Below are 14794 nucleotides of genomic sequence, written 5' to 3'. Positions count from 1 at the left end.
GCCTGTAATCCCAGTACTTTGGGAGACCAAGGCAGGCAGATCACTTGAGGCCAGGAGTTCGAGACCAGCCTGGCCAACATAATGAAACCCCATCTCTACTAAAAATACAAAAAATTAGCCAGGTGTGGTTGCACACACCTGTGATCCCAGCTACTCGGGAGGCTGAGGCATGAGAATCGCTGGAACTTGGGAGGTGGAGGCTGCCATAAGCCGAGACTGTGCCACTGTACTCCAGCCTGGACAACAGTGTGAGGCTCTAACTTAAAAAAAAAAATCAATCAATGAAATAACATTTTTTGCTGATCATGGTTACAAAAATGAGGAAAAATCAAATTTCTCCTACACTGTTTTAAGTATAAATTAGTATAGTCTTTTTGGAGAGCAATTTGGCAATACATATCAAAGATGTGAATGTGCATATACCCCATGACCTAACAATTCCATTTCAATTAAGCATTCTTACAAAAACAACAGAATAAGTTCATAAAGGGGTGTGTACAAGAATGTCTGTGGCTACATTGTTTACACAAGCAAAAAAATTACATTTCCATCAAGAGTGAAATAATTAAATAAGTTATGGTACATTCATAGAATGGAATATCATGTAGTTGTTAAATGGAATTTAACAACAAGAGCTATATATATATATCTACAAGGACAGATCCAAAGTAGACAACACGGGGGAAACCCTTCAAGTTGTAGTAGGATTATGTATAGCATTATCACATTTGTTGTAAAAAATTACATGTGTTACATAACAAAGACATAATTTATAGAATCACAAAAAACTCTAGAAAATATAAACCAGATGATAATTACTCTGAGCAGTGACAGAGGACAGGGACTTCAAAAATATACTCCAATAAATAAAACAAAAGCATACTGTTTTTTAAAAAAGTGTTAGATACAAATAGCCTTTACATTACCCTTCAAAAGTCAGTTTCTGTGATTCTATACTGGGATCCTATCACAAACTGCAATTTCTACACAGGCCCAGTAAGTCATGTAAACAGGTGTACTTGGGTGGCCATAAGACAAATGATGGATACTGTGGTAAACTGGAGCCCTTATGCTGCTGGTCATGTGGGAATGTGGACCCAGTGTTGACAGACTTCCCAGTATTTCTAGGAAAACCCAAAATCTGGATTTTCCCATTTAAAAATGTTAGACACTAAGTCAAAAAAAAAATTTAAAACACTGTGTGGGACAAAATGTAACTTTGGGAGACTGTACACTGTCAAGAGCATACATGGCTTTACAGCCAGAGCTCTGGGTTCATATCCTGGCTCTGCCACTTTCTAGATTTGTGACCTGATCAAGTTACTTAGCCCCTCTTCCTTGCCCCGGCATGTAGCGAGTGTTCAGTTAATGCTAGCTACTAGTCTTCTCAATATTACTATTGTGCTGTTGTTATCACGGGATCCAGTTCTCAGCTCAAAGTTGATGACTTCTATCCTACCTGTGATATTACATCAGTTTGAGTCGGTTTGCTCACTATAGTCCAAAATAATGTACACAACTTCCTACTTTCCTTTGTATGTTTGTATGTTTAAGAAAACAGAAAACCTAAAGGCAAATGAGCAAGAATGTGCTTGTTAGTGTGTCATTCAATTACAAAGTTCTTGTAATCTTATGAAATCAGACAGGGAATGATTGAAACAAGTAAAAAGTTAACTCTAACAACTGTATTAAGCAGCATGATCTTAAAGGCATGGGGCGGAAGAGCACTGGAGCCTAATCAGTGTTTCCAGTGAGTACCAGAACTACACTGTTGCTGGTCTAGCTTCACGTGAGGCATGCAGGAGGTTTGTTAACAATGTCAGTGCTCGTGTACCCCACTGGGAGATTCTGACTTGTCCTACTCTCAGAATGGCTAGGCACACATATTTTTAAAAGCCCTCTAGGTAATGCTGATGTGCAGCCAGGTTTGGAAACCATGTAGGATAAAGTCTGGTACCCCAGAATCCTGAATTTGAATCCCTCTAACAATCTATAGCTCTGTGATTTTTGTGAAAGTTATCTACTGTACCTAAACTGGTTTCTGCATTTGGAAAATGCACCACCTCACAGGGTTGTTGAGTCTGGAACACTGTGAGAGTCAATAAATGGTAGCTGCTGTTATTGATTTCCTAGTTTCTACATGCTTTGTCTGCTTTGAATATAAACGGTAACCTCTTCAGTGTTTCCTGTGTGTACAGGAAAAAATTAGCACAACTATTGTTAGAATCCAAACACAAAGAGTATTTCATTGGCCATTAAATTTATAATAACTACATGATCGTTTCTAATTCTAAAGAAAGCAATTAAGACAGTAATCAAAACAAAAATATTCCCAGTATTTGAGGCAACAAAGTCAGACAATTATACATTTTATACATTACATTACAATATATTCATCTTTTTCTTCTGAAAATAAAGTTCATAAGGAAATCAAAAAAGGAGGAGCACAAAATAACCATATTACAGTATTTTGTATTTAACATTTTAAATTGCACAAAACCCATAGAACTATATATTACAGAGTGAACTTTAGAGTATGCACATTTTAAAAAGTCAATCAGGATTTTGGAGGATCCCAGGATGCAACGCAGATGAAATAAATGAATCTAATTAATTTACAAAAGTATGATACCACCTCACTGAGGAAGGTGAAGGAAAAAGGTGCTGACCTAAGTTACTTTGGAGAATAGTGTTTTGACTATAAAAGGCTAAAGACAAAAGGAACTTGACTGAAACACTACACCCTAGTTGATAAATTTATTCCTCACAGGGGTACCGGTTAGCAATTCTGAAACTACTTTACACGTATGGTAGGGTTGAACAAACATGTAATTAGTTGTAGTAATGGGAGCCAGGTTTCTCACTATAAGAGAAGTTACAGATAAGCAAGGGAGGAAAGTCGGAATGAACCTTGTGCTGAATCAGAGCGAGAGACATCAGTATGAATTCATGATTATTTTAGATTGATAGGAAATTATAAATCTGTGTGTATACACAGGTTAGAAGACATACCTGTACTTTCTAATTCTATCACTGAGAAGGCCTAAAAGCAATGACACCCCAACAGCACCGAACACACCCAGTGCCCACATCTTCATTTCTAAATACCATTATCCAGTAAAAGGAACCAGAGCTCCTTGGAGAAACGGCTGATCCTAGGACAGAAAGAGGGAAAATACAAGACAAGCCCAGAGCATCTTGTGGTGCCAGAAAGTAAGAAATGATTCAAAAAGCAAATCAAAAGGAAAATAATACAACAAAAGAGGGGAGCATATCAAACGACACAGAAGGCAACTGAAAGAGCTCCAATGGGCTAAAACAAGAACAGCCTGAGCAACAAAATCAGTAACAATGGTACTGGATTATAATTCAAAGTAAAAACAACAGCAAACATTTATGAGTCCATACTGATATAAATGATCAAATAAATGAGAAGAAGCAAAACTTCCATCTGGAGAAATTCCAAATAATACATTAGATACTCCCCCTTCCAGGAGGTAGAGATTAATTTCCCTCCCCTTGAGAGTGGGTTGTGTGTGGTGACTTACTTCCAAAGAATTGGAGTATGGAAAGGAAAAAATGGTAACTCCTGGAGAAACCTAGCAGACACCACCTTAACCAAGTGATCAAGGTTAACATCAACAGTGACAATGTAATGCGACTAGGGCATTTCAACTCTGTGGCATCCATTCCCAAGCCCATCACCCCAGTCTAATCATGAGAACATATCAGACAAATCCAGATTCATGGACATGACAACTAAATGCAATGTGGTGTCCTCGACTGGTTCCTAGAACAGAAAAGGGAATTATTAGAAAAAGTGGGAAATCCAAATAAAAGTCTGTAGTTTAGTTAACAGCACTTTGTATCAATGTTAATATATTAGTTTTAACAAATGTATTGGGTAAGTGAGAAGTCAATATTAAGGCGTGCTGGATGAAGAGCATAGAAGAATTCTGTACTATCTTTGCAAATTTTCTATCAATCTGATATTATTCCAAGATGAAAAGTTTGCTCTAAAAAATAAAATTGTATGCAGTAGTTTTGATATTAAGGATAAATCTTTTATATATGTTTACTTGGTCTTAATTTCTAAGCTAAATTGAACTGTAAATAGTATTACAAAACCCATCCTTAGCTACAGTAACTGCTGGAAAGGACACCTGGAAACTACTGGACTGCTGAGATAACTCTTGTTAACTTTTAAGCAGGGTTGGGAAGGGTCACCATACAAGCACATCTAATGAAACAGGAGCAAGAGTTGGAGGCAAGACAATCCCTGTCATTGAGAGACCATGATACATTATGAAATGGCTGATACATTCATCCCTAAGACCCAAGATCAACAATACTCAGACTAGAAGAACTGGTATTACAGCAAGGTGGAAAAATAAGTACAAACAATAAGATCCTGGGATGTTCTAAACAGCAATGGAATAAGAGAAGAAGAAGATAAATGAGAAAATATAAAAAAGATCTTGGATTGTATCTGGGTCCACAAATGGATATGGGGGAGGGTAAGGTTTCCTCTTATTTTTTCCCATCATGGTAGTCCTTACAGCCAGGATAAAATTGCAGCTGGTATTATTAGTTCAGTTACATGGATTTAAATAAGTTTCATTTGATAATCTGAGACTCTCTTATTTACAACACTGTTTCTATAGATAAGTATTTTCAAGATCCCAAACAACTGCCTATTCAAGTGGACTCTGGAAACTAATCCATTTGTTTCAATTAGAGACTGCCTATGTAACTAGAAATGTGTCCTGAGGAAATCAATTTACAGAAGGTACAGAGCTACAACTTCATATAATTTTGAACAAATCATTAAAGGCATTTATGGCATTCATATTATGAAAACAAACTGCAAACAGATTTTTTTTTAGTATCGCTAGTTCAGTTCTTTTAAAAGATTTTGAAATATAATAAAGTTTTAGAGAAAAATTAGTTTGGGCCAGGCGCGGTGGCTCACACCTATCATCCCAGCACTTTGGGAGGCCAAGGCGGGTGGATCACCTGAGGTCAGGAGTTTGAGACCAGCCTGACCAACATGGTGAAACACCATCTCTACTAAAAATACAAAAATTAGCCAGGCATAGTGGCGCATGCCTGTAATCCCAGCTACTCCGGAGGCTGAGGCAGGAGAATAGCCTGAACCCCCAAGGCAAAGGTCTCAGGGAGCTGAGATAGTGCCATTGCACTCCAGCCTGGGCAACAAGAGCGAAACTCTGTCTCAAAAAAAAATTATTTTGTAAAGCATGCTTACAAAGGGAAATTAAATGTAAGATCACATGTGCTTTGCAAACACTGGTTATAAGTAACGTAATCAAAAAATATATAAAGACATAGATAAGAAAAATCAAACATCACATGTGTATTTCTTCTTTTCTACAAAATCCTTCACCTATATTCATTCCTATTATCACGAAACCACAAAAACTGCAAAATATGCATTATGTACAATCTGTGGTACCTTGTCAGTTCAGATATTTTAACAATTAAGAACAATAACACTAGCCAGGCGCAGTGGCTCACGCCTGTAATCCCAGCACTTTGGGAGGCGGAGGCAGGTGGATCATTTGGGGTCAGGAGTTCAAGACTAGCCTGGCCAACATGGTGAAACCCCCGTCTCTATTAAAAACACAAAAAATTAGCCAGGCATGGTGGTGCACGCTTGTAATCCCAGCTACTCAAGAGGCTGAGACAGGAGAATTGCCTGAACCCGGGAGACAGAGGTTGCAGTGAGCCGAGATCTTCCCATTACACTCCAGCCTAGGAAACAGAATGAGACTTTGTCTCAAAAACAAACAAACAAACAAAAAAGTCCTCAAACCTAAAAGGTTTTACTGCCTAAAATGTATGCCCTTAAAATGTACAATTATTTGGCAGAGGTTAAAAGGCAGAAGATATCTTAAAAATAAAAATACAGTTGCACCCATATGGATTTACAGTTAGCTTCAAGGAAGAAAAAGTAATAAAACTTCTAAAAGTTTATGGTTGATTTGTAGAGCATTTTACCATTTGATAAGATGTGGATCTGTGTCTCCACCCTATGTTGAATAGTAATCCCCAATGTTGGGGGTGGGGCCTGGTGGGAGGTGACTGTTTAGTACCATCCCATTGGTGCTGTTCTCATGATGGTGAGTGAGCTGTCAAGAGATCTGGTTGTTTAAAAGAATGGAGCACCTTCACCCCGCCCGCGCTCCAGCCATGAGAAGTGCCTGCTCTGGCTTTGCCTTCCATCATGACTATAGTTCCCTGAGGCCTCCCCAGAAGCTGATGTTGCCTGCCATGCTTCCTATACAATCTGTGGGACCATAAGCCAATTAAACCTCTTTTCTTTATTAATTACCCAGTCTCAGGCATTTCTTTATAGCAGTGTGGGAATGAAAACATCACTTACCGCCTATCTTTTTCAGCCTCACAACAACCACCTTGTGAGGTAGGTAAGAAGGTAGTATTATACCCACTCTATAAATGCAAAGGCTTCGAGTCAGAAAGATTCCTATCCACAACGTTCTATGGTAAGAAAGGGTCACAGTGAGAAATGAAACCCAGTTAATGGACTTCAAAATTGTGACTCTTTTCCTGACATACCAAATAAAACGACTAAAACAAACCTGGGAGTGGGGGACTGTACACATATTCACACACATACACACACAAGCACGCATACACACACGCCTCCCTTTATAGAAATTATGTTCCTAAAGTGGGAATAAAAATAAAATCTTACTTTCCCACTAAGTTAATTAGAATTGTAGAGCCTTATCTTTTGTTAGTTTGGATTAATCGCCAATACTGAAGAAGTCCCACTTTCGCTCTCTGTTACTCTTTCATTATCTGATGAACACTTAGCATCTTATGAACCAAAATTTAAAACAACAGCGGCTTCTGTAGTTCATTTTTTGAAAAGCAAACAATCTACACAAAATTCTAATAAAGTCTTTCAGTTATATACCTTATAAACTTTGAATTCGTGTTTCTTTTCTTCTATAACAAAGATGACCTCTTCAGCGAAATCTCAATTGGTCAAACCAAAGAACTACAACTCAGATGAGAATTCAGAACTCTGGGGAAACTATTACTGTCTTTTTTCAACATGAGTTCTAATATAAGATGTAGGGCACGTGTTCTCAATCTTTTCTTGCTATAACATATCTAAGGGATACAATCCTCATTAGTAGCAATAGTTAATCACCACGAAGAGCCTGGAGAGGAAGGAAGACAATTTGGGGAGGGAGGGTGGGTGAAGCAGTTTCCGGAAGCCCGACAGGTCCAACTCACCCCCGCCCCACCGTGGCCTCTTCTCATGTGCTGCTCTCCTATAAGAACCACTGAATTAGAGGTGAGGTTATACAGTCAGCCCTCTGAAACCCTGGGATATGCATCCGCAGATCAAGAATGTTTGAAAAAACATTAAAAATAAGAATACAACAATAAAAAGTAATACAAGCTACTCAGGAGGCTAAGGCAGGAGGACTGTTTTAGCCCATGAGTTTGAGTCCAGCCTGGGCAACGTAGTGAGATCTCGTCTCTAAAACAGTAATAGTAATAATACAAATAAAAAAGATACAGTATAACAACTATTTACATAGCATTTACATTGTATTAGGTATTATAAGTAATCTATAGATGATTTAAAGCATACAGGAGGATGCACATAGGTTGTATGTAAATACTACACCATTTTATATGAGGGACTGGAGCATCCAAGGATTTGAGTGTCCATGGGGGTCCTGGAACAAATCCCCCTGGGATGAGATACCAAGGGATGTTGGTACTGCCAGGACTTTTTTCTTCACTCATGTTACTTCAAAACCAGTGGTCACAATACAAATTAAACATCAATCCTGTCTTGCCAACATATGTCCTCAATGAAATTAAACCACTCCAGCCATTCATGTTTAAGATTTCTAATCAAAATAATATTCAAAGTAAATCTCTTAAAATATAGCTACAAAGCACTGGTTCATGTTGTAAACATCTTCCTGAATTTATGTGAATGCTTAACCCGTTCCTCCTAAGGGCTCATAATCCGGCTGTCAGAATAAAAAATTAAAATCTTGCAAACTCAAGTTCTCTTCAGGTGTTTTCCATAGTTTCCAAGTTGTTTATCGTTAATGAATTTAAAGCAAGCCAGGCTGTGTAAAAAAAAAATGAAGTTAAAAAAATAAAAATAACAAGTATATACAGTTGGCTCTCCATATCCGTGGGTTCCACATCCATGAATTCAACCAACTGCAGATCAGAAGTATTTGGGAAGAAAAACTACATCTGTATTAAACATGTACAAACTTTTTTCTTGCCATTATTCCCCAAACTATACAGTATTAACAACCATTTACACAGCATTTATATTACGTAAGGCATTACACATAATCTCGAGATTATTTAAAGCATACGAGGTTGTGCATTGGTTATATGCAAATACTGCATCATTTTGTATGAGGGACTTGAGCATTTTCGGATTTTGGGATCCGTGGGAAGTCCCAAAACCAAACCACCTCTGATACCAAGGGGATTGTACATATGTATGTATACAGCTACTAAAATTCAGAATCACAGACTTAACATGGGTATAAGGTATTTCAAAGATTTGGGTTTCACTTTTAGCCAGACGAACACGCAAACTCACCAGAAAAGCAAAATCACTTGTACAGTACTATTTTGGACTCTCAAGAATGATATCCCACAAAATGCCCTTGTCTAATATTACCACCCTTTACAATAAGGAATTTATAACACGTCAAGCTATCAAAAGCAAATCTATACTGTTTTCAAGTCACTTCCTCTAGTGGGCACATTCCTCTCACAAAAATCTACACATATCGAAACACATATCGGACAAAAATCAGGACTTCCCTTAAACTTTCATCACCTGCACCGAACACTTTAACCTCGCGAGATAGTGTTGGCTTTTTCCCCTTGATCATTCTGACATTTCTCTATAATTTACATCTCTTTAAAATACAGTGACCAAAACTTGACATGCTAATCAAAAGAGAGAAAACAACTTCAAAGGATAGAGAAAGAACTCTCTCCTTGACCTTGGGCGCCCTATTCATTTATAAACACCTGAGTGTGACGTGGACTTTTTTCCTGACTCACATGCAGCTTGTGGTCATCCATGACTATGGCTTTCTTCCTTCCATTTTTGTTTATACCCAGCCTGTCCTTTGCCATCCTGTATTTACGTGGTTGAACTTATTCCCTCCACATACCACCCTGCACTTAATTCACTAAATTTCATGCAGTTTTCATAGATCTATTTAATCATAGTACTTTACAGAAATGCTTAAATGTGCAATTTATAACCGCCATTTGTGTTCAAAAATATTAGAATATGAAAGTACATAACACCAACATTATAATTTGCAATAAATAAATGGAACTAAGGATATCATTGTATTAATACCTACTGGAAACCTACCTCCACTGGACGATCGTTCTTTACCAATGCTATACGTGCCCTTTGCAAGGAACCATCCATTAGCTTGTGAAGTCTTAAAATTAACTTTCTTAACCCCATCTGCTTCAGTGCTTTGTCTACAAATGGTCTATAAATAGAAGTCAGACAATGTCTACTAAAGCCTGCTTCTGTGCTCCAGTCTGGTGCTCCCCAGCCAAGAGAATCATCCTCAGATTCGAGCCTCTCAAGCTTCTTGGATATGCAGTCCCGCGACTGGATGTCGAAGCTGTTATCTATGGGCTGTCTGATTTCCGGTACCCTAGGATCAGAGATTTGTTCTTCTTCACTCTCATCCGTACTACTTTCCAACTCCTTTAATTCTCCTTCTGTGTCATCACCCTCATACTCCGGCTCATTACCTTTGGATGGTCGAGGGGAAGGGATTTCAAACACTGGCCAGCCAATGTCTGATAAATTCTTGATGCCCAAAACAGTGCCCATAATCCTTAATTTCTGATTTAAGTCTTTTGTGATGTTTAACCACAAACAGAGTGCCTGCACCCTGTCCTGGAAGTCTTTTGCAGCATATTTTTCATAGTCCTTCTGAAGAGCCTGCAATGATGGATAAAGTGCTTCTATGTACTCTAGCAGCTCCATTATCCGTTTTACCTGCTCAAATGAGACCCTCTGGCGTTGGAGATGCTCATGATGTGTTGAGTAACCTACAGTCTTTGTTCCAGGAGTGGCTTTGCACTGCCCTTCTACTGAAGTACCATTAAAACCAGCTCTATCTCTAACAAAGGCGAAGCTCCCATAGTCGACTTTGAAAGTAAGGATTTCATTAATAATATCTGGGATGGCTTGACGGGCTGTATATAAAAAGAAGTCCTGGTCGTTAATTGTCCGTCCTGCATGCCAGGCTTGTAGCTCTAACCAGATCAGTTCGTTAGATCGGTTAAGCCAGAAACCAGATGTATTTTCTTGTCCTCTTTGCTCCCTGTCTTTTTTCTTTGAGACTGAGGTAAGCTTTAGCAAAAGTCGTAATGTTTCAAAAAACTTTAAACGATCTGCTGGACAGTCAGTCCTAGAAGTCTGGCGTGCAGGTCTGGCTATAGGCATGGGCACAGATACTGGAAGCTTAGCATTGCTACAGCCAAGGCTGAGGTAAGGCTTATTGAGATCCACATCTGGAATTGATTTTTTTGGCAAAGATCCACCCACTGAGTCTAACATGAATGAGCACTGTACATTTTTTTTATGATCACGCTCTGTTGTTCTAAGAGCTGCTCGGATCTTCTTCTCCTGCTTATAGCTGTATTCTTCCACATTCTCCACTGTTTTTCCAGTGTCTTTATGTGGAGGCTGATTTGGTGCATTCATTTTTTCTATTAAAAAAAAATAAACAGAACATTATATAACTCTAAAATATGAAGCTACTCTCAATATTTTCAATAAAACTGGTATTCACACGTATTTATATTTTCAGACTGCTAATGGAAGAAAAAAAAGCATACCATATCCTAAATAAAAATTAAAGGAATCAAAAAATATATATGACATTTTCTATATTTTAAAAAAATTTATCCATTTTTCCAGTATTTGCTGTATTCTCTTATATTCACAACTAATTACCTAAACTAGCTTATTTCTCTCTATGCTACAAAGCATAGTTATCAAATCATTTAACCAAATTTCCGTAAGTAATCACCTTCAATTTAAGGAGGAAGAAACAGCATGGGAAATCTGACGGACACCTGGATGAGAAAATATATTTAATTCCTGCATTTGTCATTAGCTAAAAGTGTAAACTTAAGAGGAAATCACGTAAATTATCTGGATTACTTTTCTCATTGATAAAATTAGGCACATTGATGCAAGACTACTTAAGGCACCCTAAGATTATTCTCATAAAAAACTGAAAGACAGTTGACAGACAAAAACACTGACCTTAGTTTATTCTATTCCTTTATTTCTCCTTTGCCACAAACAAGTGGGCAATAACATTTTAAATTTAAAATTAGCAAGACTGAAGACATATAGACTAATTTGGTATAATTTGCTTAGTATGTTATACTGGCATGTAAAATCATTTACAATTAATGCGAAAAAAGCAAAAATCACCCACTTCCTTCAAACATCTAGAAAAGGTTCTATAATCTGATTCCAAGCTTTAAAATGAACACACATACATCCTCTTTCCTGTATGGCACTTTTAACACTATTAATTGCTCTACGTTACTGAAATCCTTTCATTCTGTTGCTTCTGGGTTCTTACACTTCCTTAAGTCCCTTCTTTTCAAATACCTCCTTGGAGCTTTGCTCACTACATAAAATGTTAATGTTTCTCCAAGTGCTAATCTTAGATCTCTTCTCCCTGGGTGGTCTCATTCATTTCCACATCATATATCGATAATGCCCAAACCTATAACGCCATCTCAATCTACCCTCTACACTGAAAGGCATAGTTTATTTCACTGAATCTAGGACACATATTTTTTCATACGTTAACATCTCTGAAATTAGAATGTTATATATAATCAATGATGATATAAGTAAGTTTTAGGGACATATTTGCCAATATTTTTCATTTACATTTTTCTTTTTTTCTGAGACAGGCTGGAGTGCAGCCTCAACTTCCTGGGCTCGAGTGATCCTCCCGCCTCAGCCTCCCAAGTAGCTAGAACCACAGGCACGCATCACCACACCCAGCTAATTTTTTTTTTTTTTGGTAGAGACAGGATCCCACTATGTTTCCTAAGCTGGTCCCAAATTCCTGGGCTCAAGCAATCCTCCCACCTCTGTCTCCCAAAGTGCTGAGATTACAGGCATGAGCCACTATGCCTGGCCCATTTTTTTAAAACATATATATATATATATATATGCGCATAAGTGAAATATATATCTACATATCAGAAAGTATAAAAGATCTCTTTAAATAAATAAAAATTCCAATTATAAGAACACACCATCGATTATAAGCTGTTTTTACCTTAGAATATATTATAATCTCTTAGTATATATTTCTTATATACTAAGAATTTTATTATATATTATATTATTAATATAATAATTATACTAAGAAATTATTATATAATTTTCTTAGTATATAATATCACCTAGTTTTAGGTGATTAGTTGGGAATATATGAGATTAGTTGTGAATGTAATATCTAAAGACATATTAGTATATCTTCAGATTTGATGGAATAGGGTATATTTACATGGGTTACAAACCAATATACCACAAACCAATGCACCAATGAAAATTTGCTTAAAACCAATTTACTTCCTAATCGATTCAAATTAGTCTTAAAATAAGGATTTTTAAACAAATTTCCCAAAGAGCACTTATAGCTTGGTTTACCTTATATTAAACTTGCCTTAAATTTACTTTATGATCCATCAAAAAAGGTTTTAAACCAATCTGTCCATAGAGATTTTTTGCTGTATTTTAGTATACAAACTACTATTATTATTATTTTTTAAATTTAAAATTTTTAAGATAGAATTTTTATCTTTAGTACTAATCTACTTCTAAATGTCTTTAAACTTTTTATATAGTCCATTTAAGAAAATTTCTTCACAGTTTCATTGTTTCTAGCTATAAATGCTTATCAACTCTAATTTATATAAAAAAATTGCTTAGACCAACTTTAATTCTCTTGCTCTGATGCATTTAACTGTGTTTTTTATACCTTTATTAACAGAGCACATACATACTATTTGGTTAACCAATGGTATTTTGAAAGCAAAAATGACCAGTGCTTCCACATTTAACTCCACTATATTTTTCAAGATAATTTATATTATACTTTATTACTGGGAAACACAAAATGACATATACATTGTATCACTGTGTAGGACTGGAGGTAAAGAAAATGAGTTTAGTTTCTAATACACTGAATTTGACGTGCCTATGGGACATACATGTGGAAATATCTATAGGTAACTAAAAAAACATACATGTTGGGCTTAGGAGAGAAATCCAGAGAAATGGATTTGGAAATTATTAGTATGTACAGATATTATTTAATATCGTGATAGTAGATAAGAACATCCAAGAAAAGTGTGCAGAAGAAAGGCAATGAAGACCTAGAATAGAATGTGTATTAACTATTATGTACACCCAAATAAATGATTTTGAGTCAAAGAAAACAAAAAATTGTGAAATAAAAAACAATCTTGCTGGCTTAGGTTTTGGGATTTTAAAAATACTTTATAGAACTAATGTGGTGCATTATTGATAATGGCCACAGACTATCTGCATACAATTTATAATTGGAAAGTAATAGTTGAGAGTGAAAAAATATTACTTTTCTTATATAATTTATCCAAGTTCTTCTAATCTATGACTGAAAGGTCCTAAGTGAAAACTAAGGATTAAATGACTTTAATAGTCCCAGAAGACTGGCTACAAGCATTATTCCAAATCTGTGCTACACTTACCAGGGGCAAAACATGAAAATAATAACAGATGAAGCTTCTCACCCTAGACCTTTACTCCAACAATGAAAGCAATCTAAGAAAAAATGCCACAATCCCATTTTTCCACACAAACATAATCTCATTTCAGCAAGCCTGAAAAAGTAACTTTTATAGGTTAAATACAAATCTTGTTAAGTTTATCTCACAGCATACAAAACAGTCTATTACACAATTTTTTGAAATTTTGTGTTCAGATAAAGCAATGGTTTAATATTTGGACCTACATAGTAGGTTTAAGGAAAAGCAAATTGGGAAAGGAGCAAGATGGGACAGAGAAGCTTTTTGTTCCCCCCCACCCCAAAACAAAACCCAAGTTGGTTTTGGAAAAATATATACAAAATATAAATTCATACATCTTAGTTTAAATAATGATGCAATTCGAACTTAAAATAGACAAACTCGTGTCTAGCTACTGTGCAAAAAGGATATACCAATTACTCTACCTCAGCAGTAGCTACATTTTTAAAATAATATACTTGTGACAGAAGGAGAGGGTGATTTGGTTTGTATATTTGCCCCCTCCAAATCTCATGCTGAAATGTGACCCCCAGTGTTGGAAGTGGGGCCTGATGAGAGATGTCTGGGTCATGGGGGCAGATTCCTCATGGATGGCTTAGTGCCCTCCCCACGGGAACCAGCGAGTCCTCGCTCTATTAGTTCATGTGAGAGCTCTCTCTTGTTCCCTCTCTCTCCATGTGACATGCCTGCTTCCTCTTCACCTTCCGCCATGAGTAAAAGCTTCTTGAGGCTTCACCAGAAGCTGAGTTGATATTGGTGCCACGCTTGTATAGCATACAGAACCATGAGCCAAATATACCTCTTTCTTTACACATTACCCAGTCTCAAGTATTCCTTTATAGCCAACGCAAAATGGACTAACACAGAGAGTAAACCCAAG

The 14794-nt window shown here is 36.7% G+C and overlaps 1 protein-coding gene across 10 annotated transcripts in view; it reads right to left on the bottom strand.

Moving 5' to 3' along the window:
- MAP3K4 (mitogen-activated protein kinase kinase kinase 4) overlaps positions 1–14794 on the bottom strand; it is a 125426-nt gene that overhangs the window by 57428 nt on the left and 53204 nt on the right. For all 10 annotated transcript variants that reach the window (XR_010158238.1, XR_010158240.1, XR_010158239.1 and 7 more), the window contains exon 3: positions 9434–10797. Coding sequence is in view for 5 of the 10 variants with exons in the window: in XM_016956586.4 (XP_016812075.3) it covers positions 9434–10797 (1364 nt within the window). In the remaining 5 variants the exon portion in view is untranslated. The remainder of the gene's footprint in view (positions 1–9433; positions 10798–14794) is intronic.

The sequence above is a fragment of the Pan troglodytes genome, chromosome 5, assembly GCF_028858775.2.
Source record: "Pan troglodytes isolate AG18354 chromosome 5, NHGRI_mPanTro3-v2.0_pri, whole genome shotgun sequence".
Taxonomy (NCBI): domain Eukaryota; kingdom Metazoa; phylum Chordata; class Mammalia; order Primates; family Hominidae; genus Pan; species Pan troglodytes.
This window is presented reverse-complemented; position numbering and strand designations above follow the sequence as displayed.